The sequence below is a fragment of the Vidua macroura genome, chromosome 8, assembly GCF_024509145.1.
Source record: "Vidua macroura isolate BioBank_ID:100142 chromosome 8, ASM2450914v1, whole genome shotgun sequence".
Classification (NCBI taxonomy): Eukaryota; Metazoa; Chordata; class Aves; order Passeriformes; family Viduidae; genus Vidua; species Vidua macroura.
Window position 1 is genome coordinate 14,840,873 of NC_071578.1, and position 25,566 is coordinate 14,866,438.

At 34.4% G+C, this 25,566-nt stretch overlaps 1 protein-coding gene across 1 annotated transcript in view; it reads left to right on the forward strand.

Annotated features, from left to right (window-relative positions):
- Positions 1 to 25,566, forward strand: part of LOC128810668 (adhesion G protein-coupled receptor A3-like) — a 256,002-nt gene that overhangs the window by 119,890 nt on the left and 110,546 nt on the right. The window contains exons 7-11 of the mRNA XM_053983732.1: positions 4,375 to 4,588; positions 16,328 to 16,492; positions 19,891 to 20,089; positions 21,330 to 21,479; positions 24,402 to 24,563. Coding sequence (XP_053839707.1) covers positions 4,375 to 4,588; positions 16,328 to 16,492; positions 19,891 to 20,089; positions 21,330 to 21,479; positions 24,402 to 24,563 — 890 coding nt within the window. The remainder of the gene's footprint in view (positions 1 to 4,374; positions 4,589 to 16,327; positions 16,493 to 19,890; positions 20,090 to 21,329; positions 21,480 to 24,401; positions 24,564 to 25,566) is intronic.

Consider the following 25,566-nt stretch of genomic DNA (forward strand, 5'->3'; position numbering starts at 1 on the left):
TGAATATTATCTAAAGATAGTAATGTGGTACTTAAAAATGTAACTAAAATATGGGTAAAAACACACTTTGTTATCTTTTTTACAAGCATTTTTGTTCCATGTATGTCAAGAAACAGCAGTATTTCCTTTGTACTCTTCTCCTTTCCAACTTGTAAAACGAAATAGAAGGCCAAAATTAGATGGGAAATTGAAATACTTTTAAAATCTCAAGAACTGAATTGTAAGGAAAACTAGGAAATACATGATGTGTGTACACGTGTGTGAGAAAAATTCTCCTATAAATATATTAAGGGCGTATGCATTGGAGCATTCCCGTAGAGCTTCAGTGTACCTTGCTATTTTTCTACTTTTGCTAATTGTTTTTAAAATAATTTCTATTTTCTTTTTCAACATCTTGGGACACTGCATGCATTAAAATATGCAGGGATAAATTCTATTTGAAAAGGACACAAGTGATAATCTTAATTTGGTGTTTTTTGTGTAACCTGATTCCTTCTCTGTATGTCCTCAGTATTCTAGTCTGGATCTAATCTGAAATACAAGACTGGATGGCATAGAGAGTCTGGCCTTCAGTCAACAAAACCCTTTTCTGCTGAGAAGTGAAAGATAACAAAAAAGATGTAATTACTGTAATGATGGGTTAGACCTTTAGATTCATGCTGCAATCAGTGATTCCTGTGGTGCTCTGCTGCAATCATGGTTTAGTGCTGACTGGAGAGACAAGACAGGTAAAGACTGTAAAACACTCCATCAGCTCTTGATCTGAATGCCTCCAGAGGAGTCACACCTCTCATTTGCAGATAGGGGTGCTGGCTCCAAGATCGAGGGCAGCACAGTGAATTGTCTTGGAAGGAGCATCTTGGAATATTTTTCAAGTGTGTAAAATGTAAATAAAATCCATGTAAATTACTCCCTCCCTTCCCAACACGCAATAGTAAATATTTTCATGTTATGAGGCTGTTGTGTCTGCCATACACGCACACACATGCATAAATATAAGCATCAGAGATTATACATATTTAGTAATCCCAATTTAGTCTTTATTACCCACATAATCAAAGAAAAAAAAATTCAATTGTAGAAGGTTATACTCGCCAGAGCTGTTATATTTAAAGTGCTGTCACATCAATACCAAAATAATTCCAAATATTTTCTGAATTTCTTACTTTATTCTCAAAGTCAAGCTTGAAAATGTGTGTAAAGCATTAATAAATACTTTTATTTTTATTCTGAATTTGAAAGATTGTTGGATTATGGATTTAAAATAAGTATTTCCTGCTGATGCTGATGTGATTCTACAATAATTTTAGAGCCATTTGGGATAAATGGTATTGGTCCTAATTCTGAAATTCTTATTGGTGTGATTAATCCTCATAATTTGAGCTGTGTCACAGAAGTCAACTGGAACTTCTGCATGAGTAATGATTGCAGAACCAGCCTCAGACATTTAAATCATTACTATCCCTGGAAAGCAACTGAAGATTAGCTCTGGTATTAACATTTTTACGTGGACGTCACAGAGATTAAAAACAGATGTTTTCCAGAAGTACTTATGTTTACCTTCCATGGTCTGCAAATGTCATAATCCATAGAAATGTTATTATTTTTAATTTGAAAAAGAGTTTTCAGCATTATTTTTCAATTTTGCCAATCCAAATAGGTACATTCTCAAAGTTGGTCAGGAGGATATCCTAGCATAATGGTATGTTTGATTCCAAGGGTATGTTTAATTAATCTTTGCTGGCACTTAAAAGGATTTGCAAAGAAAAAGAAGATGAGTACACTGTTGATAGGACTGATCATTTTTTGACATGCTGAAGTAAAGAAAACTTTTCATTCACTTCTGATCATTAATTGACAAAACCTGTAGAGAACACCTCATTCCCACTGCATTTCTGGGTTTGGTGATTGCCAAGTCTGAACAACAGAAGGGGTTATGGGAGAGCCTTGGACACCAGTGTCAAGAGAGTGATAAATTCAGAATGATTGTGTTACACTTCATCCATATGCTCAGCAGGTTATTTAACTTGACTTAAAGATACTGATATTTTAGTTCACACTCTTCTTACTTCATAGCCTCATGATACAATGTGTCACTCACTGCATGACCAAAACCATTCAACCAAGTACAACATCCTCAGTTAAAAACTACTGTGTTGATGAGAAATATTTTGTTTCTGTGAATAGTATCTATTGCTGTTGTATGTGTCACAGTATGCCTAATTTTTCTACATTTTGGTAGTAATTTCATTAATTTATGGCTAAATTTGCATTCCATATATTTCTTTATATTCCATAATTGACTTCATAATGCAACACAAAAATGACAACTTTTTGAAGAGAGAGATTCTCTCCATCTGCTAGTTAAAGGCATTTAATATAAATGCCTAAGACCAAGGATGCAACTGTTAGGAATCAGGCATTAATCTGGTTTACCTTCTCTTAATTAGAAGCCAAAAGTCATATAAAAATACTATGTATGTTTCAAGGGATTTTTAGTATTGCATCATTGTCTCCATGTAACAGGTGCAATAAAAAGGTAAATTGCAGGATGTGTACACAGGTAAGGTGGGCTTTCTGAAGGCTACACTTATAGCCAAAGCAGACTTAAAATATTTCAGTAGAGAGCAGCTAGTCCTTTTTAATCCTCTGTGTGCTTCTCCCAGACAGCAGTAGCACATATTCTCTTGTAGCAATTTTGCATGCTGTGCTGGCCAGCATTCTTCTTTGTACAAAAGTAGAAGTGATCCCTCTCCCTGTTGTCTCAAAGCAGGTGATGAATGTACTATTTAACAAAATAGTAACAAGGGCCCAAAGCTGGGTTTGTAAGTGCAACTTCTTACATTTTAAGAGTTCTGAAGACAGCACGTGAATGACATAAAGAAGTGTGTTAAAGTGGAATGCTGAGTAAGAGAAAGAACACTATTGGTTGTCCACAAATTTTAGCAGTTGTAGAACCAGTGATTATGACTTGCAACCTGGATAGGCATGGCTAAGTTCATCTGCATTTGTTATGGGCAATGGAGGATTCTGAGGAGCAAGTTTAAGGAAGATAAAATGGCACGCAGTGAAATGGAAAAAAAAAAAAGTATTTGTCAGAAAAATAGATGTTTGAGATAGTTACTAGTGGTACAAATGGTGGAAGGGTGACCTTTCAGCTGACAACTCTGTAGGATGGATTGATATCAATGATGAGAGGCCTTTAAATGAAAACGGAAGAAAAAGAATGGAGAAGATCCAGCTTTAAAATTATTTTTCCTCATCAATGTAGAATGATAACCAAGGTGCAAGACTGTAGGCCTTTTGTCTAAGGTGAGATTGCAGAGTGAGGTTAAAAAGTGATCCAGGCTCAGTGAGTTGTTTTGGTGTTGGAGCCTGAGGTGAAAAGTCTGTATTGTAGGAACTATTGTGCACGATGTTCATGAGACTTTAGGACGGAGGAAAATAACCTTCAATCACTCTCAAATCTATGAAATAGCAGACTTTTATCAGGGCCAAAAAGGTACATACCTTCCAAATTTGCATTTTTTTTAATTGTTTAGGCATTTGGATTTGTGATTATGAGAGCTGGTTTTTGTAATAGCCTGCTTAGAATGTGCAGTATTCTCATTATTGGGGTGTTTCTGGGAGAGAGCTTTGAGAGATAAAGTTCATTTAAAAAATATGGTAAAAAGTTTCATCTTTAAATAGATAAAAAGAACTACTTAGATAAATATTTAATGTTAAGTAATTATCTAGAGAGTAGAGATGACTTGTGGAATAGGCAGAAGGAACGGGAAATGAAAAGTCATGGGGACAGTTGAACTTAAGGGGAAAGTTTAACTATTATTAGTCTTATTATTATCCAAATCCCAGGCATATGAAGTAGTTTAGGCTCTCTAGACAATAAGTTTTGTTCTGGAGCACAGTGGGCATTTCCTCTACTGACAGTGAAGTGGTCTTGTAAATGTTAACTGAACCTATATTAATAGCTGTATTTTTTCTCTAATTGGAAGACTCACTTTTTTATTCTGTACTTGTATAGTAAAGCATCCTGCCTTGAGAAGGAGGCTGGGCTGGAGCATCTCGAAAGATCCCTTCCAACCTCAACCATTCTGTGACCTGTTTCATGAAACTCATTTTCTGTAGATACTCTGGTAATCCTGTATTTATCTGGGCTCACACCAGTGAAAAAATTGTTATCTCTAGAGCTCACAACATGATCAGACTGCAGGGGGTATTTAGTGGTCATATCTCTTACATTACCATTTTCACATGAAGATATAAGGAGCTAGAATGGTATACAATTAGTTCACATTACAATATTCATAAGAGAGGAATTAATTGTGACTTTGTTTTCCTTTTTTTTTTGGTTTTGTTTTGTTTTCCCTGCAGCTGGGCCTCTGGAACTTCCTCTCTTCGAGCTGATCCCTTCACAAAGACAAGTGGTTTTCCATGGAGACCGCTTGCCTTTCCAGTGTACTGCAACTTACGTGGACAACAGCACCCAAGTGCAGTGGTACCACGCGGGACGCCTGATCGAGACCGATGAGGAGAGCGGCATCTTCGTGGAGGACAGCATCATTCACGACTGCTGCTTAATTACACGGTAACACACACCTCTTGTCATAGTCAGCCTTGCAGGCAAGGGGAACAGGTTCAACTTGCCACAAGCCTCATTAAAACGTGCATCAGGAGTTAATTAATTTGAAGCAGCTCAATTGGGTGCTTGAATCTGAGCACAGGTAGAGATTTTTCATGGCTATGGTTGGCTGTGGTTCCAAATTGTACTTTTTGTGTCTAAGTATCCAGATTTGATCAGATATGGGTTTGGACCAGATAAAAACAGTTTCTTATACAGTAAACCATGAGAAGAAACATGAAAAAGCAAGAAAAGAAGAAAAGCTTCAGTAGCATATGACTGACTTACAGCCAAACTGCTTCTTCATGACACCATCTAGAAGTCTGAGTGATGGACCTATGAAGAACTATTAATTGAAAAGTCTTGGATTAGTTTTTGTAGGTTCCAATACACTAGATCCTGTATTCTTTAGTAAAGTAATATCATTTTTGTTTCTTATTAAATATTTCTCAATTTTCTGTGACTTTTGCCATCTCTGTGCCTCTGTGCTTGAGGGATACAGAGATCTACAGATGCATTTGCTGATGTGAAAAGTGCAAGAGGAATGAAGTAGAATAGTCTAATATAAAAGAAGCAAAAACTAATATTTGGCAGCGACTGTAATGTTCCAGTTTTGCTTCACTTTTCCTGTTAAACATTGTTTAATAAATTATAAATTTCAGTGTTTATTTTTGGGTTTCATCTCAGAGTATTGGCTTGTCACTAAAAGCTGCTAAGTTGTTGCACACATCCTTTTGTCCTCTGCCAGTTTCCATCACTGATCAAAAAGAGGGTCTGATTCTGTGTGCATGTTCTGCCTTTCTCTTTGTAGAAGATGGAGTGAAAATAACTATGCTAATTAGCTCTGGATAATCATTAACATCTTTTCACTCAAACAGTTTCTATTAATAAAATTGACCTGAAATGCTTCTTGAACTATCAAATAGAAGTTATGAAGGGAGTCAAATTAAATCCTGTCCACTGGGGACTTTTGGCTTTATTAATTTCATCTACCCACTGATTATTTGACCCTTTTTGGAGTCCTGTAGATCTAGAGGCATAGATCTGACCTATTCTCAGAGCTACTGGCTTTCTTCTAATATCAGTGAAAAGGACTATTAGACCAATTAGTACAGTAATGCCATGTGCATGAGCTATTATATAACTGCTGAGTCACTTAAATTAAAGCATGTTCTTCTTATTTCCATTATATCAAAATTAAAATACATGCTGTTAATCACCTCATTATGTTTTTCAACTAAATTATATCTTGCACTGTATAAGCAATTTTTAAAGCATAGTAATAAACTAAAATAAATAGTCTAAAATTGTTTTCAAAATAACTATCTTTTTTAAAAAACTGTAAGTAGCTTGACTGATTTTTACCTTACATTACTTCTTTTTTGCCAGACTGTAAAATAAAAACCATTGTCTACCATAGCATATTTTAATAAGGATGGTTGATCTTCTGCTTACCTCGTTTACTGTGCCATTTAATAGGTGACCTTGATGCTGATGGTGCAGTATGCACTGGAATGTACAGTATGCACATCTATTCAGAAAAAATGTTCTTTAAATACATCATCACATTTGCTGTTATAGACTGGAAAAATACTCTGACTTGCCCAAGTTATGTGATACAGACTGTTAAAATATGACAAAATATTTTTAATAAATCTCCAAGTCCTTAAACAGCTGTTTAGAAGCATGCAACATTTTAATTTCTCGTTTATTTGCACTGTATGTGGCAGTTTGTAATGTAGAAGGGCATCAACACTGCATTGACCAGAGAGCATAATCCTTATCCAGCCAAAAATGCTAATACTCAAGCAGCTGTGTCTCTGCCTTGATGTAGGTGCTGATCAGAATTAACTTCTTAAAGATATACTTTGGAACCTACTTTTAAAAACTGTACTATTTTAAAGTCATTTTTTTAAACATAAAGACATGCATTTTTGAAAATAACAAAAGATTGGTCATGTGATTGGTAAAATTACCTTCAGCATTTCTTAATTTTAATCTCACCTTTATGACCATTTATACTATATCCTAATTTATATAATTATTATCATTAAAAATGGAAATACTATGTAATAGCATGCTTATTATATGTTACAATAGCATGTATTAGTATGCTTGTTACATGCTGTTACACACTAATTTGTGATAATTCTTAAGGCTAAATCATGGTTGTACAAGGCACTGAAACATCAGAAAGACTGTGCCTCCCTGAGGCTATCAAATGTTAAATATATGATTTGGACTAAAAATAAAGGTAACTTGAAATCAGTTCCTACAGTATCATATTTTGCCTTTGCATGTCTAGTCTTTACAGCAAATGTCCACTGTTTGTGGCTCTCTGTAATTGCACTAAAGGACAGACTTTGGCCTGTGCTACTCAGCAATTTAAAGATTTCTATAGCTGGTTTTGAACAAAGAGGTATAGTCATGTTCCAAAAGCTGCTTATTCAAACATTTTTAGGTGGTTATTTTATTGGGCAATTCCAGATATTTCTGGACGTGGATTTACAACACAAATATCATGCTAAACCCTTCTGTTTTATTAACTGGCACAGTAGAAGGATAAAATATCCAAATGTGTATTTTTTGTCTCCTATGATAAAGCAGAATAAACTAAAATAAATATTTTTGTTACAATAATTAAACTAAAGTTTTGAACTGTATTCCGGTCTGTGACATTTTTCTTGGCAAGGAGCATACCCTTACAGGAGATCTTGAAAAGGTGTTTTCAATTCTGCTGCTAGCTTGCATTTATCATTTCTTGCCAATGATAATAATATTTGATTTTGCTGGTGTTTAATTTTCTGTCATTATGCCTGTGTATAAATGTCATAGTCATATATGAAAATATACATATGATGTGGGACTAATTTCCTATCATTTGTGAATGGATCTAGCTGAATTTGTTAATGATGCTTCTATGAAGACAGCCTAATTTCTTTAGCCTGGAATATTATATCAGTTTAATAATAAGCAGCAATTCTAGCTCAACACATTCTGGTTCTCTGGTATCCCTGAAGCCACATAGAAGGAAGGCCATGTAGGATTCTCTGCAGCACAGCATCTTTTCCAGCTTCCCCACTCTTCCCTTTCAGTGTCTGGAGAAGCTAGCAGGACAGTTATTAGAATATTCAACTAGAAAAGGAAACTATTTTAGTTCTATGAACCAAGAAGCTCCGCAGTGGCAGAGATACTTTAATTTTCAAGAGGTTTCTTATTTACCACAAAGAATATAATGACAATTTGGAAGTCTTTTTATTTCTATTCTGCAAATACTTGTGTAGAGTGTTTAACAGTGCTTATGCCCTGACAGCTGTAATGGCTGCTCTGGGACCATTGCAGTTCACAAGTGCTCCTTCTGAAAACATTAAACTGTGAAGAAAGTTAAGAACCCATATAAAGGAGAGCTACACCTGGAGAAACCAACATGCTCTCAACTAAACCTAGGCTAACAAGTGTTGGCATCAAAAGTTGTTTTCAGATGTAATTTTTGTTGTGCAGATGGATTTGCCACTGGAAATACAGTCTCTTAGGACTGAATTTTGATCCCCTTAAAAATTGTGTTTTTCTATTATAGTCTGTCCTGTCAGTCTTCTAAAAATGGTTCTCAGTCTTCTAAAAATGGTTGACAAAGCCACTTTATTTTGTGGGGTTTTTAGTTAAAAAAAAAATTAAGCTTAAAAATCTGGTTTTTAAAATCTTTTAAATGCTTCTTTGCATTGTGACAGTAGCCACTGCCAAGTAAATAATGTAATAATTAGTAATGTTTGAGATGAGAGGTATATGATTATGTGAAAATTTCAAAAATGTGTGGAAGAAAGGTAGAATTTCTTCCTTTTATGGAAGAAATCAGAAATCATGGTCCACTTGTAATAGTGAAAGGGATAAAAAAAATTTCAAACAAAATTTCAAACTAAATGTTGTGGGTTAAAACTTTTGATCACAATTTATGTTATCCAAACAGGAGGCTGAGTCCAATTAATACTTTTTTTTCTGTTTGAAATTATCACTGCAGATATTAGTAAAGAATTAGGAGTTTGAGGCAGTTTCACTAGAAGAATAAAGATTGTTTAAGATATGATTAGAGAAAGGAAATTGATTCCAGGAGTAGACAGGTGGTATCATGGCAAGTTGAGATGCAGGCAGACACTTCCTATAAGAAAGAACAAAATGCTTCCAGAACCTCTGTGCGAAAGGCAGAAATTCAAGGCGTGTAATGACCCAGATGATCCCTAAACTGTTAACTTTGTTAACAGTTTGGGCAGGAATGCATCTGGAAAAGATATGAAGCAAACAGCAGTAGTTTGAACTGGTCTTAGGTAAAAAAACCAGTCTGAAAATCCCTGATAAGGATGTTGGTAGGTTGGATACTTGACTGAAAGTTCAGATATGTACCAAATCATGGCAGAATATTGGAGATTGCACAAGATTAGCAGGATTAGAACAGATCCAAATAACTTGATTCAGAAATGTAGATATTTTATAATCACTTTGTGTTCTGCTGTCATGAGTATTTTGGAGATGAGCAGCTATGGGTCATACTGAGAAATCCAGGGAGATAAGCAGAAGGTGTTCAGTGCTGATATTTTTGGGTTACCTAATTGACCCAGTTTGACCTTTAGCTGTCAAGGAGTTAGGAAACAAATGAAGCAAAATAACAGTTTAAATTGTAAATCAATATTTCTTTATTATTTTGAGGTCACTTTAAACCCTGTAAGCAATGGTATACAACTCATTTCAGGCACTGGAGGCAGAAAAGGACTACTGATAGATGCAACTTCACCAGCAGTTTTCTCATATATAAGATAGGAAGATAATATTTTAAATTATTGCAGAATATTATGAAATGCCCAGGGTAAGGGTTTCATTACGTGAGATTAAGAGTACCTTCATGTGAATTAATTTGGAAGATTAATTAAACTTAGGTCTTTTATCTAATAATATTTCAATTACCTGAATAAAAGTCAATGACAGTTTTATTATTAATCAGTGTGGGGAATACTTTAAAATATAACCTGTTGAGAGACTGATACAATGAAAAGCAAAAGCAGCAACCACGATACCCTCTGTCATTAAAGCATAGACCATTACTAAGAATTGTGCTGTGTCATAAAGCCTGTAGGCTTAATTTGGGTAAGTGCTTATTGAAGCATGATTGAAAAATAGGTATTTTCACCAAAAAAAAAAAAAAAAGTATTTTGGCTGATAGAATTAAATTAACCTAGAAAAATAATAAGTCAGAACTATAAAAACATTTTGATGGAGTCCTTGAAGAATGTTACAAAAATATACTTTGGTGTTGAGATCAGATTAAGAAGATGCCTTGCACTAAATTTTGACCTCTCACTTCCATCTCTGCTTATATCCAGCAGCTATATATGGGTCTATCCAGCCACAAGAGTGAAATGTTCAGTAGTAAGAACAAAAAATGACGCTTTATCCCCCACAAGGGAGAATCAGAGGGTTTTGCTTTGACTTTTTAAGGCCAGAATGATTTTAATGTGGCCCTTCAAACAGCTGCAGCTACACAGCTGAGGACATGCTGCACTGTAGCAGCAGTTGGGAGTCAACATCTCAGGGCTGGCTTTTTCTAAAGTATTTTTCCTGTCAGCATCAGCGTTAGATATAATTATACATTTTCTCTGAGTCCAGGCAGTAGTTTGTAAATCTGTGAACCAAATGTGAGCATATCAGAGCATTTATGACATACATCCAGAATCTCATACCAGATAAACCACCCTAACTACTGGTGAAGCAAGCCATTTCTTCAAAGAAACACTTGTTAGAAATATTGAAACAACAACTGAATTACTTTTAATTTTCATGTATTTCAATCTGTTCAACATATTCCCATTAATATGCTGGAATTCCATGAAAATAGCTCTTCTCCCCTCCTTTTTCTCCCTGCAGGATAAAACACTCCCTATATTTAATTGTTTATGGTATTGTGATTGAGTGGCTGCTGGCCATTACAAAATAAAGTTTACACTGTAAGAGATACACCAAAAGATGAGAAAGAATAGAGATCATTCCTGAAGTTCTTATGTAGGAAACTGCTGTCCTATCTTTTTAGATCTTTCCAAATTTCTTGCAAGTGGGCAAGTAAAACAGGTCAGTATTCTAACCCTAATGTATCCACCATCCATAGAATATTCATTAGATAATTAATTTCTGCATTTGTATCATGTCAAAGTAATATGCATTTGACAAATAATTTGAAATTGTAAAATTAATTTAGTTGGGTTTTTTGTTTGTTTCCTTTTGTGTGTTGTATGGGAGTTTTGTGATGACTGTTTTGGGGTTTTTTTTCTGGTCCTATTGGCATGTAATTGAATAATCAAGAATTGTCATAAGCAGATTAACACTTTTGAGTCATCTGGGAAATATTTTATTTAAAAGCTTTTTACACAATTTTGGCTATTGGTTTGATTGGTGTTATTTTTGTCTAAGAATCTCTGATAGTGTACAGATCACAGGAGTTATGCTAATGAAATAAAGCTTTCTTTGAATATGACTTTGCAGCACACTGGCTACTTACGAGGAGATGAAGGGTATACAGTAGGTGTAGCACCATTTCCCCAGAAGGCTGCAGCTGTAGCCATCCTGCAGTCCATCAGCTTGCTGGTAGAACAGAATTAATAACAATAAACACATCTGAGCATCCCTAAACCTTTCACCAACTGACAGAGCAGCTCAGTGACAGACAACTGATTCATGAAGTATTTTAAATAAGCCCTGGCCCAGGTGTACTCTCTTCAGATATCTTTATGGCACTGTGCTACCACAGATCTATCCAGCAGGAGAAAGTTTTGGGTCTCTAGGTCTGTTGATCCTTTTTTTTTTTCCTCTTCCTACTTACTTTCTCAGCTAGCTAGACTGGCATGTATTGACTCCAGGACTGAGGGAGTTTGAAGATAAATACAAAAAATCTTTATGTATGCCCTTCTGTGCAGAGCAGTAGCTGATTGTCTCTACCTGACAAGCTCAATGGGTGAGAATGAGCTCATACAACAAACCAAACGTGTTATGGTATGATGTAGAGATATTTCGTTTTCTGAAGTAGTTTCTGAAGATGGTGTGGTAGAGTCACTCTAATATTAATAGTGTTAGTTTTCTCAATTTTATGAAAGAAAATAATGGCATACGTGTAGATCACAGGTACTTTGATATCCACCTATAGAAACCACATCTCACTGTTAACTGTTGGGCAGCAAATGGATATTAGCCTGTGACACTATTTTTAGACATTTGCATTTCAATTGAAATAGTTTGAGCAATACAAAGGAAATACAGTGAGTTGGTTTTACTAGCTGATATACAGCTTTTCTCTTATTTTGGAAGTAGGTTTTTATTTGGTTTGTTGTGGTTTTTTGCCTCTGTATTTTTTTTCTGTCAGTATATTGTTATTAAGTCTAGGTCCTTTCCAACTCTTGCCATGGTTCTAGAATGTGAACAAATTAGCTGATAGATAAATTATAGAAAAAAGTATGTTATAGCACATTACATTTCTTGAGTACCCATAGATGGTATTAAATGTTAAGCTTTGTCTTTATATGCAATCAAAAGAAAAAAAAAAGGATGTGTATTGCATTATCTCAGTGTATGAGACATTGATTACACCTGAAAATACTTGCTAGACATCTCGCATAAAATGAACACCAACTTTCATCTTCTTTTTTTTTCTTGCTGTTGCCTGGACACAAGTTTACTTCAAAGGCCATCAGCCTTCTAAAGCTGTTTCTTTCAAGGGTAAATAACTAATTTTGTCGGAGAGATCAGACTAGCAATTTGAGTTCAGACAAGTGCCTTGATTTAGAGATTCTCTCTTCATTTTCCGTGTTTTAACCTTATGTCCCCTGTGAAAGGCTGTATTCTGAGCAGCAATGTACTCTGGAGCCCAACACTCATTTTTTAAATTGCATGTTAGTATGAATAATTTAAGGTGGTATGGGTTGGAGGCATGCTATGCAGACCTTCTGCCTGAACTGTGGGAACACATTAGCTATTTATCTGTCTGAAGAAGAATATGAGAAGACCTAAATGTCTCCTGAGTTAAAGTAAATAATTTTTATTTTCCTGCAGGAAGACCAGTTGGTTCTTCCTAAAGGAAACTCAAGTCAGACTTTAAAGTGTTGCTGCACCATTAAAGTATTTCTTGTGGAAAGCAAATCAAAATATGTTGTTAAAGTCTCTTCTTTATTTGTTACTTTGTTTCCTGGCATGCAAATGACTGCTGGGGCGTACAGTAAATGTTGCTATAGTACCTCTTCAGGACATGGCTGAGTAACTTTGCATAATGAGACCTACTTCTGATTGTCTAATTAGTTATGCATAGCTGTAGCAATGCAAAACTATGCCTCAAATAGAACTCTATTGTCATAGGTTACTGATTACATGACTATGGCTTCTGTGTGTATTATGGTTCCTCTCTTTATAATGACAAATGCCACGGGCCTCAGTTGAATATGAGAACAAACTTTTTATGCAATTGCATCAGCTGTACATTTTAATTAATTTTTCAATATGTCAATCATCACGTTTGTAAAAAGGAATTCTATCACGCATGAAATTTCCCAGTACAAAAAAGAATAATGTATATTCTCTTTCCTCATTTCAATGTTTTTAAATAGAAGGTCACTATAATTTCAAAAGGAAACTTAAGAAAAGCCTGCTAGTCATCCTTTTCTCATCAGGCAGCAGTCTTCCTATTCAGTTAGCCTTGATACCATTTCATGAATGTCTGACTTCATTTTATCATCATAGAATATTACAGAATTGTTAAGGTTTGAAAAATCCTCTAAGATCATCAAGTCCAAGTGTTTAGCACTAAACCATATCCCCAAGTGCTGCATGCACATGGTATTTTGAACACTTCCTGGGATGTGATTCCACAATTCTGCTGGGCAGCCTGTTCCAATGCCAGACCACCCTTTTCATAATATCTAATCTAAACCTTCCCTCTGCTGCAACTTGAGGCCGTTTCTTCTCATCCTGAAAGTCAAAATTTCCTTGAAAAGTGGCAACTGTGACACTGCTGAGGAGTGGGATGTGACTGCTAATGCAGAGGGCGTAGGAATCCTTGTTGACTCATACTCCATCCTTAGAAAAGCTGCATGGTAGGGGCAAGATTGTTGGCATTTGTGGCCTGATGTTTATGAGCTCCTGTGCGATGGGATAGTCAAGAAAAGAATACAGCCAAAGGAGCCATCCTCTCTTAATTCTTTTGTGGTTTTGTCAAGCTCCTAAAGCAGAGTCCTGCCGTGTTCTCAGGTTATGGGAGAGTTCTCGCCTTTAACCAAGACTTGTTGCCATTGCCAAGAGAGATCAAGAATGCCTTTTGACTATGAGTGAGAGTCTCTGGGTGTGCTTATGCAACAATGCCAAGACTTAAAATATGTAACTGACCTACTAAAAAACTTTGTGAAATAGAGTTTTTAAATTCTATACCCAAGAAAGGCCCGCCTTTTCCTTCTCATCTGAGGACTGTGAAGTAAAAGTCTTCAAGGATTATAAGCAGAGAGAATGCTACAGGATCAAGTTGACTGCTTTTTTTGAGTATTAAAAGACTTTTTTAAATTCAGTCCCCCAAATTCTCCAGAGATGTAAGATCAATTTATCATTTGTCATATCCAGATGGTAAGTAAATGAACAGTTTCACCATTGGGCTTGCTATCAAAATATTCCAAGAGGATTATAAATGAATGCATCATTTACAGTGGCCAGATGGCAATTCAGAAGACAATTTCATGATCTAGTCACTATATTGCATAAACCTATTCTGGCTTGTTTTTTATCACCATCTGAAGAAAGGGCAATAAAAGACTAAAACTGTGAATGTGAGCAGTTACATGTCTTTTGAGATAATTTGAACCAGTGTTCAAGTATTGTGTTTCTATCAGAAACAAGGCTGGTGTATCAGTAAATATTTGTCTCTAGGAAGCATTTGTCTCGTCTAGGAAACTTCATCTACTGAGGGGAGACCTGTTAAGCAGCAGATACATTTACATCAGAACACATTTCAGCAGTTTAAATAAATGGAAAATACACCCTTTATATTTATTTATCTGCATACTTATTACTTGTAAAATTCATAATAAGCTGAAATATGGTAATTACCTACCATCACCATCATCATGGTTTCCAATTTTATCACATTTTTATTGTTAACAATGATTGTAGATATTTTCTAGAAAACATATCAGAAGATCAGCACAACTATCATGCATTCTATTCATTTGAGAAGTCCCCACATCTTGATGCCACAAGTGAATATACCTTCTACCTCTTCTTTCAGTGAAAAAGCTTTATGCATAATTGTTTTTATAAGCTCTAGGAATATGATCTTTCTTAACTGTCTATAAAGATGATGTGAGATTGTTGTGATGTGTGAAATATAATATTTAATTAAAACACTGTTAAACTGGCTAATTTCGCTGAAGTATTTCTACCTGAATGCAAAAAGATGTATTAAGAATTAGCTGAGAGGCTGCTGTTACTGGGCTATTCACCTGAGACTTCTTAAGAGAACAATTGCTTCTTTTGACATTAAAATACTGAACTACTCTATGAGAACAGCTAGTAATGCTTTTTCTATATTTTTTTTTTTGCTATAAAACTATGTTAGAATTCATTGTGAAAATGAAATGGGGGTTATAAGGCACTTGGAGTTCAAAGCCATCATAAATAGGAATAATGTGATATTTTTAAAGTTGCTATTTAATAATAAATTTCACTGAATATCTGGAGAAATATCCAAAATTTTGAAACAACTATCTTAAATCAAAGACTATTTCTCGTGGTTTACTTGTTTTCTGAGGACCTAAATAACAGTCTCATGGTAGGTTCTTGAGAAAATCATCTTTCAAAATTTCAGGGTCTACAAAAAATGTGCTAAAGGTAACAAGTAAAATTGTTTAGATTTTATTTTAAATACAGATTTGAAATAAGTTTATTAACTGTTAATTCAGTCCTTCTGTTTTTATAATGTACATTCTCACTCACCCTATTGTGTTTCTTCTCACATAATTTCTAATTGTCTAAACCACAAGGCATATTCAAAGACAAGCCATTTCTGTAAAGCAAAGTAAATATTTCAGATAAATGCTAGTTCTTTTTTTCTCCCAACTACTTTCAAAAGCTGTAATTTGTTTAAAACCGTAGTAAAATTTAGTTCTAGCCCCATGGCAGATTTAAGATACAATGTGTTACCTTCTCAAAATGTAGTAGTTGGCATTATTTTTGGTCTATGACATCTGTAGAGTTGGAATAATTGAATAATGTTCTACCCCTGATGGCAGAGTGCCAGATTCTGGTGCTGAAATGCCACAGGAGCTGTAATCACAGCTGAAGGCAAAACCATTCTCTGAGGGCTGGTTGTGTGGTCAACTTGAAATGCCTTTCTGACTTCCAAGTGCTTGGTTAGGCAACAAACCAAATATTCTGTAATACCTGGGGAAAGCGGAATGGGCTTTGATAAATAGTTTATATTATTTTGTGATGATTTGCGTTCTAGCCTGTTACAACCTGAGTAGTCAATACAAATTGGTGCTGCCAAGAGCTTACAGCCACTTCCATACTGTCTGTCCCTCTGATATCATGGACCCCATTTTGATATTTTCATAAAAAATAAGTTAATGTCAGAAAGCCAGTGACTTGATATCTGTATAATTAAATGTATAAAATAATGAATCTTTTATTTTTTTTTAGTGAACTTATCCTGTCCAGTATTGACATTGATGCAAGTGGAGATTGGGAGTGTCTAGTCAAGAACTCCTATGGAAATAGCACTAAACAAGTAGAAATTGTGGTGCTTGAAACAGCTGCTCCCTACTGCCCTGCAGAAAGAGTTATTAACAACAAGGGAGATTTCAGGTATGACTTTTTGGGTTTGGAGTGTGTTTCATATATTAATGCAGGTACAGACCATATTCATGCTTACATGACACTTCAGTGTCAGGTACAAATCATTTATTTTAGTTGTCATTTTTATCTAATATGATAGGAAAGAGGAGCACTGTATGATTTTGATGGGAAATGGGACCTAGTGCTTCAAGAGAAGCAGTGATTTGTAAAAGTCAGAAAGTCTAATTCCTCAGTATGCATTATGGAAAATTTTTAAGAAATTAGATAAATTAAAGAAGGTTCAAAATTTTTCTTTGTAGAAGATGATAACACTGCATTAAAGCATTTGAAGATTAAATCTTCAGTGCTTTACTTTTTTAAATCTGTTCTGGTTCTGATGGCTTTGTTCAGCTGAGATTAGAGGTAACAAATGACATGAGACTGTTACTAAAATATTTCACTGAAGAGGATCAAACTAGAAAGTAAAATTATTTAGTAAAACAAATAGATTGTATGAGGTGAGATAAAGCACACAAAGTTTTACCAGTATATCATATGCTTACAAAATACACCTGTCCTGCTATCTGAATCTTAGGCGTCTACAAAATTTTGTAGACTAAAAAAGTGTAGCTTTTGCTCCATCATTACTTTTATCTACATATGCTGGTGGGGCTTTTAAAAATTTTAATGATTTTAATCATATAATAATTTTAATCAGAAGAAAAGGTTTCTGTGGAATTTGGTATTGTTTTCAGTCAACTCTAAAATGCACCAATGATATGCACAAAGCTCTTAAACAAAACCTGCTTGACAATAAGACTCATGTATGATGGCAATCCCATTGAGAAATCAAGACAGTAATTTCTTACCAAATTAATTATAATGATAATTCAGCTTGAATAGTTAATGAAAGGAAAGTAGATGAGAAAAGAAGCCTTTCTTAAATAGCAGAACTTTCTGCAAATATTTCTGACCTGAAAGCCTCTATTTATTTTTAGGTTACCTCTAAAACTTAAAAGCCCAAAAGCTTTTTGTACTATTTCTTGTGTTTGAATAAAAGTAAAGGATTGAATTAGAAAGAAGTGGAAATAAAAACCTACTCAAATAATCTGTTTTCTCTTTACTACAAAGCTATTTTATATGTGTTAACCTCAGCACCAGCGAGTTTGCCTCTCTCACTGAGGCAAAATTGCTGAGGCAATGCATATATATTAATGGATTAAATTTCATTAGAGACCTTTGACAATCTTAGCTACAGATTTTTTTGTCATCACAATAACTGGAATTGTGTTTTTTTCATAGTGGATATGCTGAAATAAGTTTCCATTATATCTTTAAAAAAATATATACTTCCTATCAGAAAACTCACACTGAACCTTTTAGATGGCAACTCTATGAAGTTCATGTTCTTGCCTTAAAATGACATCCTTTTCTCCATAAATAAATATATATAAATCTTCATGCTGCACAAACTAACACCAGGGGCATTTTTGTCATTTTATATAAATCAAAAGAACAAGAGTGGACATTTCTCAACCTATTGATCTTCTTCCTAGAAATCCATATAAATTTATTTTTAAAATGTACATCTAAAGGATGATGAGTCCATAGGTTCTTTTGGCATTTGAGAGAATGAATTTAAAATCGTAGAGAATTTATGAGCCTCCAACTCAGCATTAGTGCTTGAAATTGTTCAAAGGTTTATCCTCAGAGATGGAGCTTTCACACCAGCAAGTTCTCTTACAAAGGTCTTTGAAGTTTTGGTAACATAACAAGTATGGAAGTAGAAAGAATTGAACCACAAAGGCAAAACTAGAAAGAACTGTTCTTTTATTGGGCAAGAAAAAGGAAAAAAAGCATCAACTGTTCGGGGAGTGTGGCTATTTCAGTGGTCCAGCCTAGGTGGTATTTATAATTGTGTAACTGCAGCAAGAATTAGGCACTGAGAGTCAGAATGAGCTGACCTTTTCTACTAAGAGGTTTTCTCTATCATCTCTATATTTTACCTTTTGTTTGGTTGTTGTTTTATAGAATGCTGTAAGCTTATTCTGAAAGGTAAATTATAATGTTGTTGCATGCTATCATTCCTAGTCATAAAGGCCAGATTCTGCTCACTGTGACAATACTAGGCTCAGAATTATGTCTTTAGTTTTACTTTTGAAGTAAGTTGCCAATTGCATTAATGCAAATGTTTTACTAAAAATAATATTTCATCCCAGAGGCAAAAGTCCTCTATGCTGCTATATGCTCTGTATACTACTTTACATATTTTGATTTTTTGGGAAAGCTCCTTTCTTGAATCATTTTTTTATCAACTGTTTTAACATCACACATTCAATTATTTCAGTGACAGCTGTGAAAAACAAAAGTATTCTTCTTCTTAGCTTTTTTTTTGAAATGAAGAAAACTTTTATAGCCCAAAACCTTTCAGTATATTATGTAACAACGTACAATTGTGCATTGTGTAACTAGAGGAGCTAATACATTTGTTTGTGGAAAGGTTGATTCCCAAGGTGTAATTTCAGTGAAAGGCAGAATTTTTTTGTGATTTATTTGGTTCACTCATTACATCAGTGCAATTAAAAAAACCATATCCTTCCCACACCTGCTGACTCGCTGATGATATGCTTATGGCTTTCTTAGATTTCTACCAATTACCTGATCCTGCTATGTCCATACTAGGCTGTAAATGACAATAGATTTGGTATCTGTAGAAATAGATCCATTCTAGAGAATGCAGCAGAAAACACTTTCTATACACAGAAAGTGTGTTTTATAACAGACCGATCAGCTAAATAGAAGAACTCCGGCTGCTCTTGATTTAGTTTGTTTTCAAATACTGTTTTGGAATCATACTACATAAATCATGTATACCTAAATAGCTAATTTTTGAGAGCTAGTTCCTTTCTCTTTCATGACACATGATCTCTGCTGAAATCTTGTACACTGGTTTCTGAGACATTTGGGGCTTTTTGTTTACTCAAGGCTTTTTAGTGGTGAGTCAAAATGCAAAGCAGAGATTGTCAGGTACATTTTGAGCACTTAGTTTTAAGAGCATTTAGTAATAGAGTTTCATTTTTTGGGGTTTTTTGGGTCTTTTTCCTTCATGGATTTACTGCTCTGCTTTTTGCAGTCTGCAGACATTAATGTAGTAAAAACACCAATCATATCTCTTTCCTTAATACTAAACACCTTCCTAGAATTAATGCAGAATGAATGTGTGACCAGCCAGACTTGAACCTCTATAATTCTGACATTTTCCAAGGAAACCAAGTAATTAATTATAAAACATTATGGAGTAAAAGATAAAATAGCCGTTTTCTCTCCTATATCACTTTATGTTGTTGTATATGGTTATTTATTGTTATATATATCTATATTGTAACTTGCCTTTTGCATTTGAATTTTTACTACCATGCTGTTTATAGGTGGCCCAAAACATTGGCTGGGATAACTGCTTACCAGCCCTGTCTCCAGTATTCTTTTAACTCTGTTGCATTTCACAACGGCGCAGAAGAGGCAAAGGCGTGGCGTAAATGTAACCGAACTGGACGCTGGGATGAAGAAAACTACTCTGAGTGTCCTTATTCACAAGAAATAACTCAAGTTCTTCATGCTTTTAGTCAGGTAACATTTTGAAATCCAAGGCTCCCCTTCTCTAGTACTGATCTTGTTGAATAGCTTGCAAAAAATGTCAGTTCAGCCACAAGTTCGGGATAGATGGACTTTTAACAAAATGCTTTACTTGAAAGACAGTCATTTGTTTCTATGGTAATTGGAAGTTGTAGTAGGAACAAGTGCACAGCATTACCTTTATCTTAATACTTTTTTCCATTAGATGCTTAGAGTCTAGATGATTATTAGTAATGCTGGCAGGGTGATCAGTGCTTGACTTTCTTTCCCCTCACGCGGTTTTCCAGAAAGATGTTAATTTCTTGTGAAGTCCCATATCAGAGTTTCATCAGCTAAAGTGCCTTTCCTCTTTAGAATGCCTTTTTAATATCTTTTTAAAAAAAGCAGTGCTTCAATTGTTTCTTATGGATAAGTAAAAGAATGAAATGAAAAAGTAGATGGATAGAAATTAATGAGAAAAAAAGAATGTAACAGGAAACACTGTGGAGGATGGCCCAGATGTGTAACTGCCATACTGATTTTACAGCTTTCCATTTCCTTGACCATTTCTTCCCTGGTAGTATCAGTAGACCACAGAAAGTTTGTTTTCAAATGGGTTCATAAATAAGAGTAATTAATATATTAAGAGAGCCATTGCAATTACAGGGTAATGAAATAATTAGGGTGATGTCTAGAATCCAGTCTATTCTCCTGTAAACAAGGAGGTGAGGTTGGGTTTCTCAGGGCCTTAGACACTCAAGACTTTATAACCTCAGAGGCTGCACAATTTCTTGGGGTTAACCTGTTCAAATGCCTGACTGCTCTTACAACTGGAAAGATTTTCTTCACAGTCAGTCTGAATTTCTCTTGCTCTCCCACCCTGTGCTACTGAGCATAGGAACTCTTGCTCACACTGTTGTTTTCATGAAGGTCTAGAGATAGAGGCAAGGCAAGGTAAGTAGCTTGGTATATTTTATGAGGCCAGATAGTTACAGTCTAGAAAAAGTAGACAAAAATCTTCAAAATTTGTTGGTGTGCTGTGGTGGTGTCTTCAGATAACAGCAATGAAATCTAAGACCTAAGGCTGAAAATACATTCATATGCCTGAATATTCCCCTGAAATGTATATCCATGGCACATTGATGCACATAAATCCATGTGAAATTATGGCAGGCATTATGGATGTGATCTCCAGTTTTTAAAGAGAATGAAGCTAGCTGATTTATTAAGCCTAACAATTCTAATGTATTTTCAGATGCACATCAATTTGACCACCGTGCTGGAGTTTTCCCGGCAGCTGACAGCCTACACAAGAGGTGCTTCCCTCTTTGCGGATAAAATGGATGTAATATATTTGGCTTATATAATGGAAAAGTTAATTGTCTTCGTGGATGAAGTTGAAGATGTAAGATATCTTCTCTATGCTGAAAAAAAGTATCACTTAGGAGTGAAGTCTTCACATATGGCCCTGTTCTTAATGTATGCGGGCACACAGTGAAGAGTAGCTCCTAAAACTGATTGCTGATTGCAAATGTTCTGCATAAACTGTGATGTGTCTCTTTGTGCCAAAAAAGAAACTAAGTCTTCTTCACTGATGACAAGGGCATTGCTGCTTAGGAATAAAATCTGTTTTTAATGAGCCACTTAATAAATTTCTTTTTAAGTTTACTTTCTTTCATGTCTAACATGTTAGAATGGACTCTGGCTGGCCACTGAAGCTACATATGCTTCTTTTGTTTCCTCCATTTTAGCAGAAGGTTTCCACTGAATTTTGCAAGGAGGTATCACTTGTAAGGATGTCATTATGTGCAACTTTATCAGAAACTTTCAGCATTATGCCATTTTTGCAGAAAAATCTAATCAGAATTATGCCAACTATGCCAATTATGCCAACCCTATGAGAAAAATAGGTTTTTAGAGAAAACATAAATGTTCATCATATTTTTTTTTACTGTTAATTTTCAGAGTAACTGCTTGCATAAAGATTTTATAAACTGTAATTTTTGACCACATGATGTTTTCTTTTGGTTTGGCAATGTTCATTCCATTCTGGCTCTGGGAATTATAACAGTTAACATTTTAGTGCCAATTTGAGAAAGTCTCCAACTTAAATTTCACCATAATACACTAGATCTAAAGTATATTATTAAGTGCTCTCCAAGAATCATGTTTCAAAGCTGCAACTTTATTTCAGCTCAGAATCCTGATAAGGTCTTGCTGCTTTCTGACAAAACAAAAATTTGACATTCAAAAGAAACAGCTGGATTTGCCATAAAGCCTCTTTGTTTTTCTAGCAGCTGATGTATTTTCCATTAAAGCTGAGCACCATCTTTAATCTTTTAATTGACTTCTTCCACCTTTCAAATAGGTTTTCATTTCTGCTTTTTTTTTTATCAAAACATCTCTATCCCCATCACTTATGTCTACATCTCTTATTTAGTAATACCTTATTTTCTTAATTTATAACGTTTCTCCTAAATTTTCTCTCTTTTCCTTTACTTCTTTCTCAAGTTTGCTAGATAAAGTCCTCATCCACTGAGCTCTCAACTAGCACCCATTTCTTAGCTCTCACTCACAAGGTACAAAAGCACCTATGAAATTTAAGTGTCAATAGCTTCACTGCACTTGTAATTATAAATAGGACTGCACTTTATTTCATATAAGGCAGTTAGTTTGGAATTGACTAGCAGCTGAAACTGGAATTAATAAATCCATTAGAAATCAATTAAAATGCAATCTTTCAAAATATATTCAAAAACATTCTTTCTAAACTAATACAGTTTCTGTACCTCTTTTCTGGGATGTGCATCCCATTTCACATGGGATTGTTCATTTTCATACAAGATAAAGGTGCTTTGTCCCATCTGGTGGTTTGCCTCTCAAACAAGAGAGGTTCAATAGCTGCACAAGGGACATATTTGCAACACACTACAATTTTTGTCAGGAATATGCATAATAGCCCAAATTTTTGTATTTTCAATGACATGACTTTACTCTTCATTAATGCATTTAATTATAGTATAAATTACTTCATTTTCTTATTTCTCTCCTTTTGTATATTTATAGACTATTGTTCTGCCCTCAGTAAGTTACTGCCTAGCTGATTGGTGTTTGCTTTTATAGTTTCTCATAAATCACTCCAGACTCTTAATGTGATTCATTATTATTCATTTTATCAATAACTCTGTCACATTGTCAAAAGCCATCTAGAATTATCTAGTAATTATGTTCTCAAAAATAGATTAAATATTTCAGGAACAGTCACATAAAATTTCCCATGTAGTCTCATTATTTGTTTCCTTTGCAATGCAAGGGAAATTTATCTATTTTTTATTAAAAATGCAGAACTAACTTCATAACCTTAGCCATCTTTTAAATCTTTTTCACAATTGCTGAATTTCTATTTTCCTTTCCACTGAATCATCTGTATATTTGTCTGTTTCTATTAGTGTGACTTTTTGGCTTCTTGAACTTTTCTTTAGCAATATTTCTCAGTTGTTTTTCTCTTCTATATACCTTTTTATTCAGATTTACTTGTGACATCTGGGTATGTCTTTTCCATATCTTTGCTTTCAAAAATATAAGTAACGTGGTCAGGTCAATTTTGAAGTTTTACTCAAATTAAGTTTTTGAATTTTAAAAAGCATATATTTTTATTCAGCTTGAAATAATTACAAAAAATATTCACAGTGATATTTATTCTTTCTAAATATAACTACTAATAAAATTTCAAACACATGGTTACCAAAATCTGTAAAATGTCACCTGGCAAAACAAAGATCTGTTACTTTGGATTAGGCACAAGTGTGAATTAAAACTTCCAAAGCTGTGGCTCATGAGATGATCTAAGTTTATATCAGCACCTGAGCTATATCTCAAATTTATATCTCAAATTTATTCCATGTCTGAAACAAAGATGTCTCTCAAATATATTTTCCCTCTCTTTTTTTTTTTCCTTCCCCCAAGCCTCCTCCTCAAGGTCCTTTGATTGAACATGAAGCAGCTCTTTAGAAGGACATGGCCAATTTTAATTAGATTAAGATAGAGGGTGATAATTTTGGAATTCTGTTTATTGAGATGAATTGACTCAATTTGTCTGGTTTATCTAGAAAATAAGTTTTAAAGTTGTGAATTAAAAAAGCTCTTCCTTGATGTGAGTTGCACTTTTCCTTTCTTGGTTTTTCTTTTTCAGTCCATTTAATTTTTTTATAAAATCAAAACTGTCTTTCAGTGATGGTCACCAAGAGAAGTAAGGTGCCTGTACTCTTATCTGTTCTTTTCTTACTTCTTGAGTTTTACAGACAATACCTTTTTTTATTTTTTCCAGATTGGGGATGCTCTTATTGAGATTGCCAGCAATATAATGTTGGTGGATGATCACGTGTTGTGGATGGCTCAAAAAGAAGACAAAGCCTGCACCAGGATTGTACGATGTGTGGAACAGATTGCAAATCAAATATTGACCAGCAAGATTCAAGTTATATCAAAGGTATTTCAAAAAATTTAAAAAATGTTTTGTAAGATATTTTTCTCTTGAATTCTATTTGCAAGACCAAAATATTTTTTTAACATCACCAGTGGTATTAAAAAGTGGTTTTCTTTGATCAGTTTTATTTATTGTGACAATATAGTGTTCACAGCAATATCTTTCTAATGTTCTTACTATTCATTCACTTTCTATTTTTAAAGCTACTATAGCATATGGTTTTATTTTGAAAGGTCCAAGTTGAGTGAGTGACTGACAGCAACATGTCAGATCATAAAAGACAACAAGATCCTTTGTAGTTGGAAGATTTTAATATGCCTTACCCAGAGGCTTCTGGACAACTATTGATTAAACTATTTAGAAGATTATCATCAAAGGTATATCATGTCCTAAACATTACCAATTCAGGGATAGTTTTCATTTTTTAGAAGCAAACTGTACCTGTTAGGAATGATTTTTTTTTACTCCTTGTCCTCCATCTACACAAATGTGTCACTTGGATACTGAGAGGTTCTCATTTGGAGACTAAGACATTGTCTTGTCAGTTTCAACATCTAAATAGCAGAAATACATCTAAATTACAAACTTGAAAGTTATCCTTTTAAAAGTTTAGATAAATACTTTAAAGCCTTATCATTCCTTGAGTTAGTTTGCTTGCTTGTTTGCTTTTAACCAACCTTTATTCTTTTCTCGATTGTCCACTGGATTTACAGAAAAACACTATTTAAATGTGACTTTAGGTACAGCGTCAATCACAGGAAAAATGTATAAAAATAAAAGGAACAAAAAAAAAAAAAAAAAAGAAAAAAAAAGAAATTATAGACTGAAGTGAATTATAGAGGAAGCCAAATAGCATAATAGCCTTAGTTTCTGTTTTTAGTAAAGTGGTCTTTCAAACAGAGACAGAAATATATTGGACTGTTTCTTAAAGGAAGTTTTTTATTTAATTCTCACTTACATTAAATAATCAAATTTGCTAAAAGTATTTCTATTAAATGCATAGTGA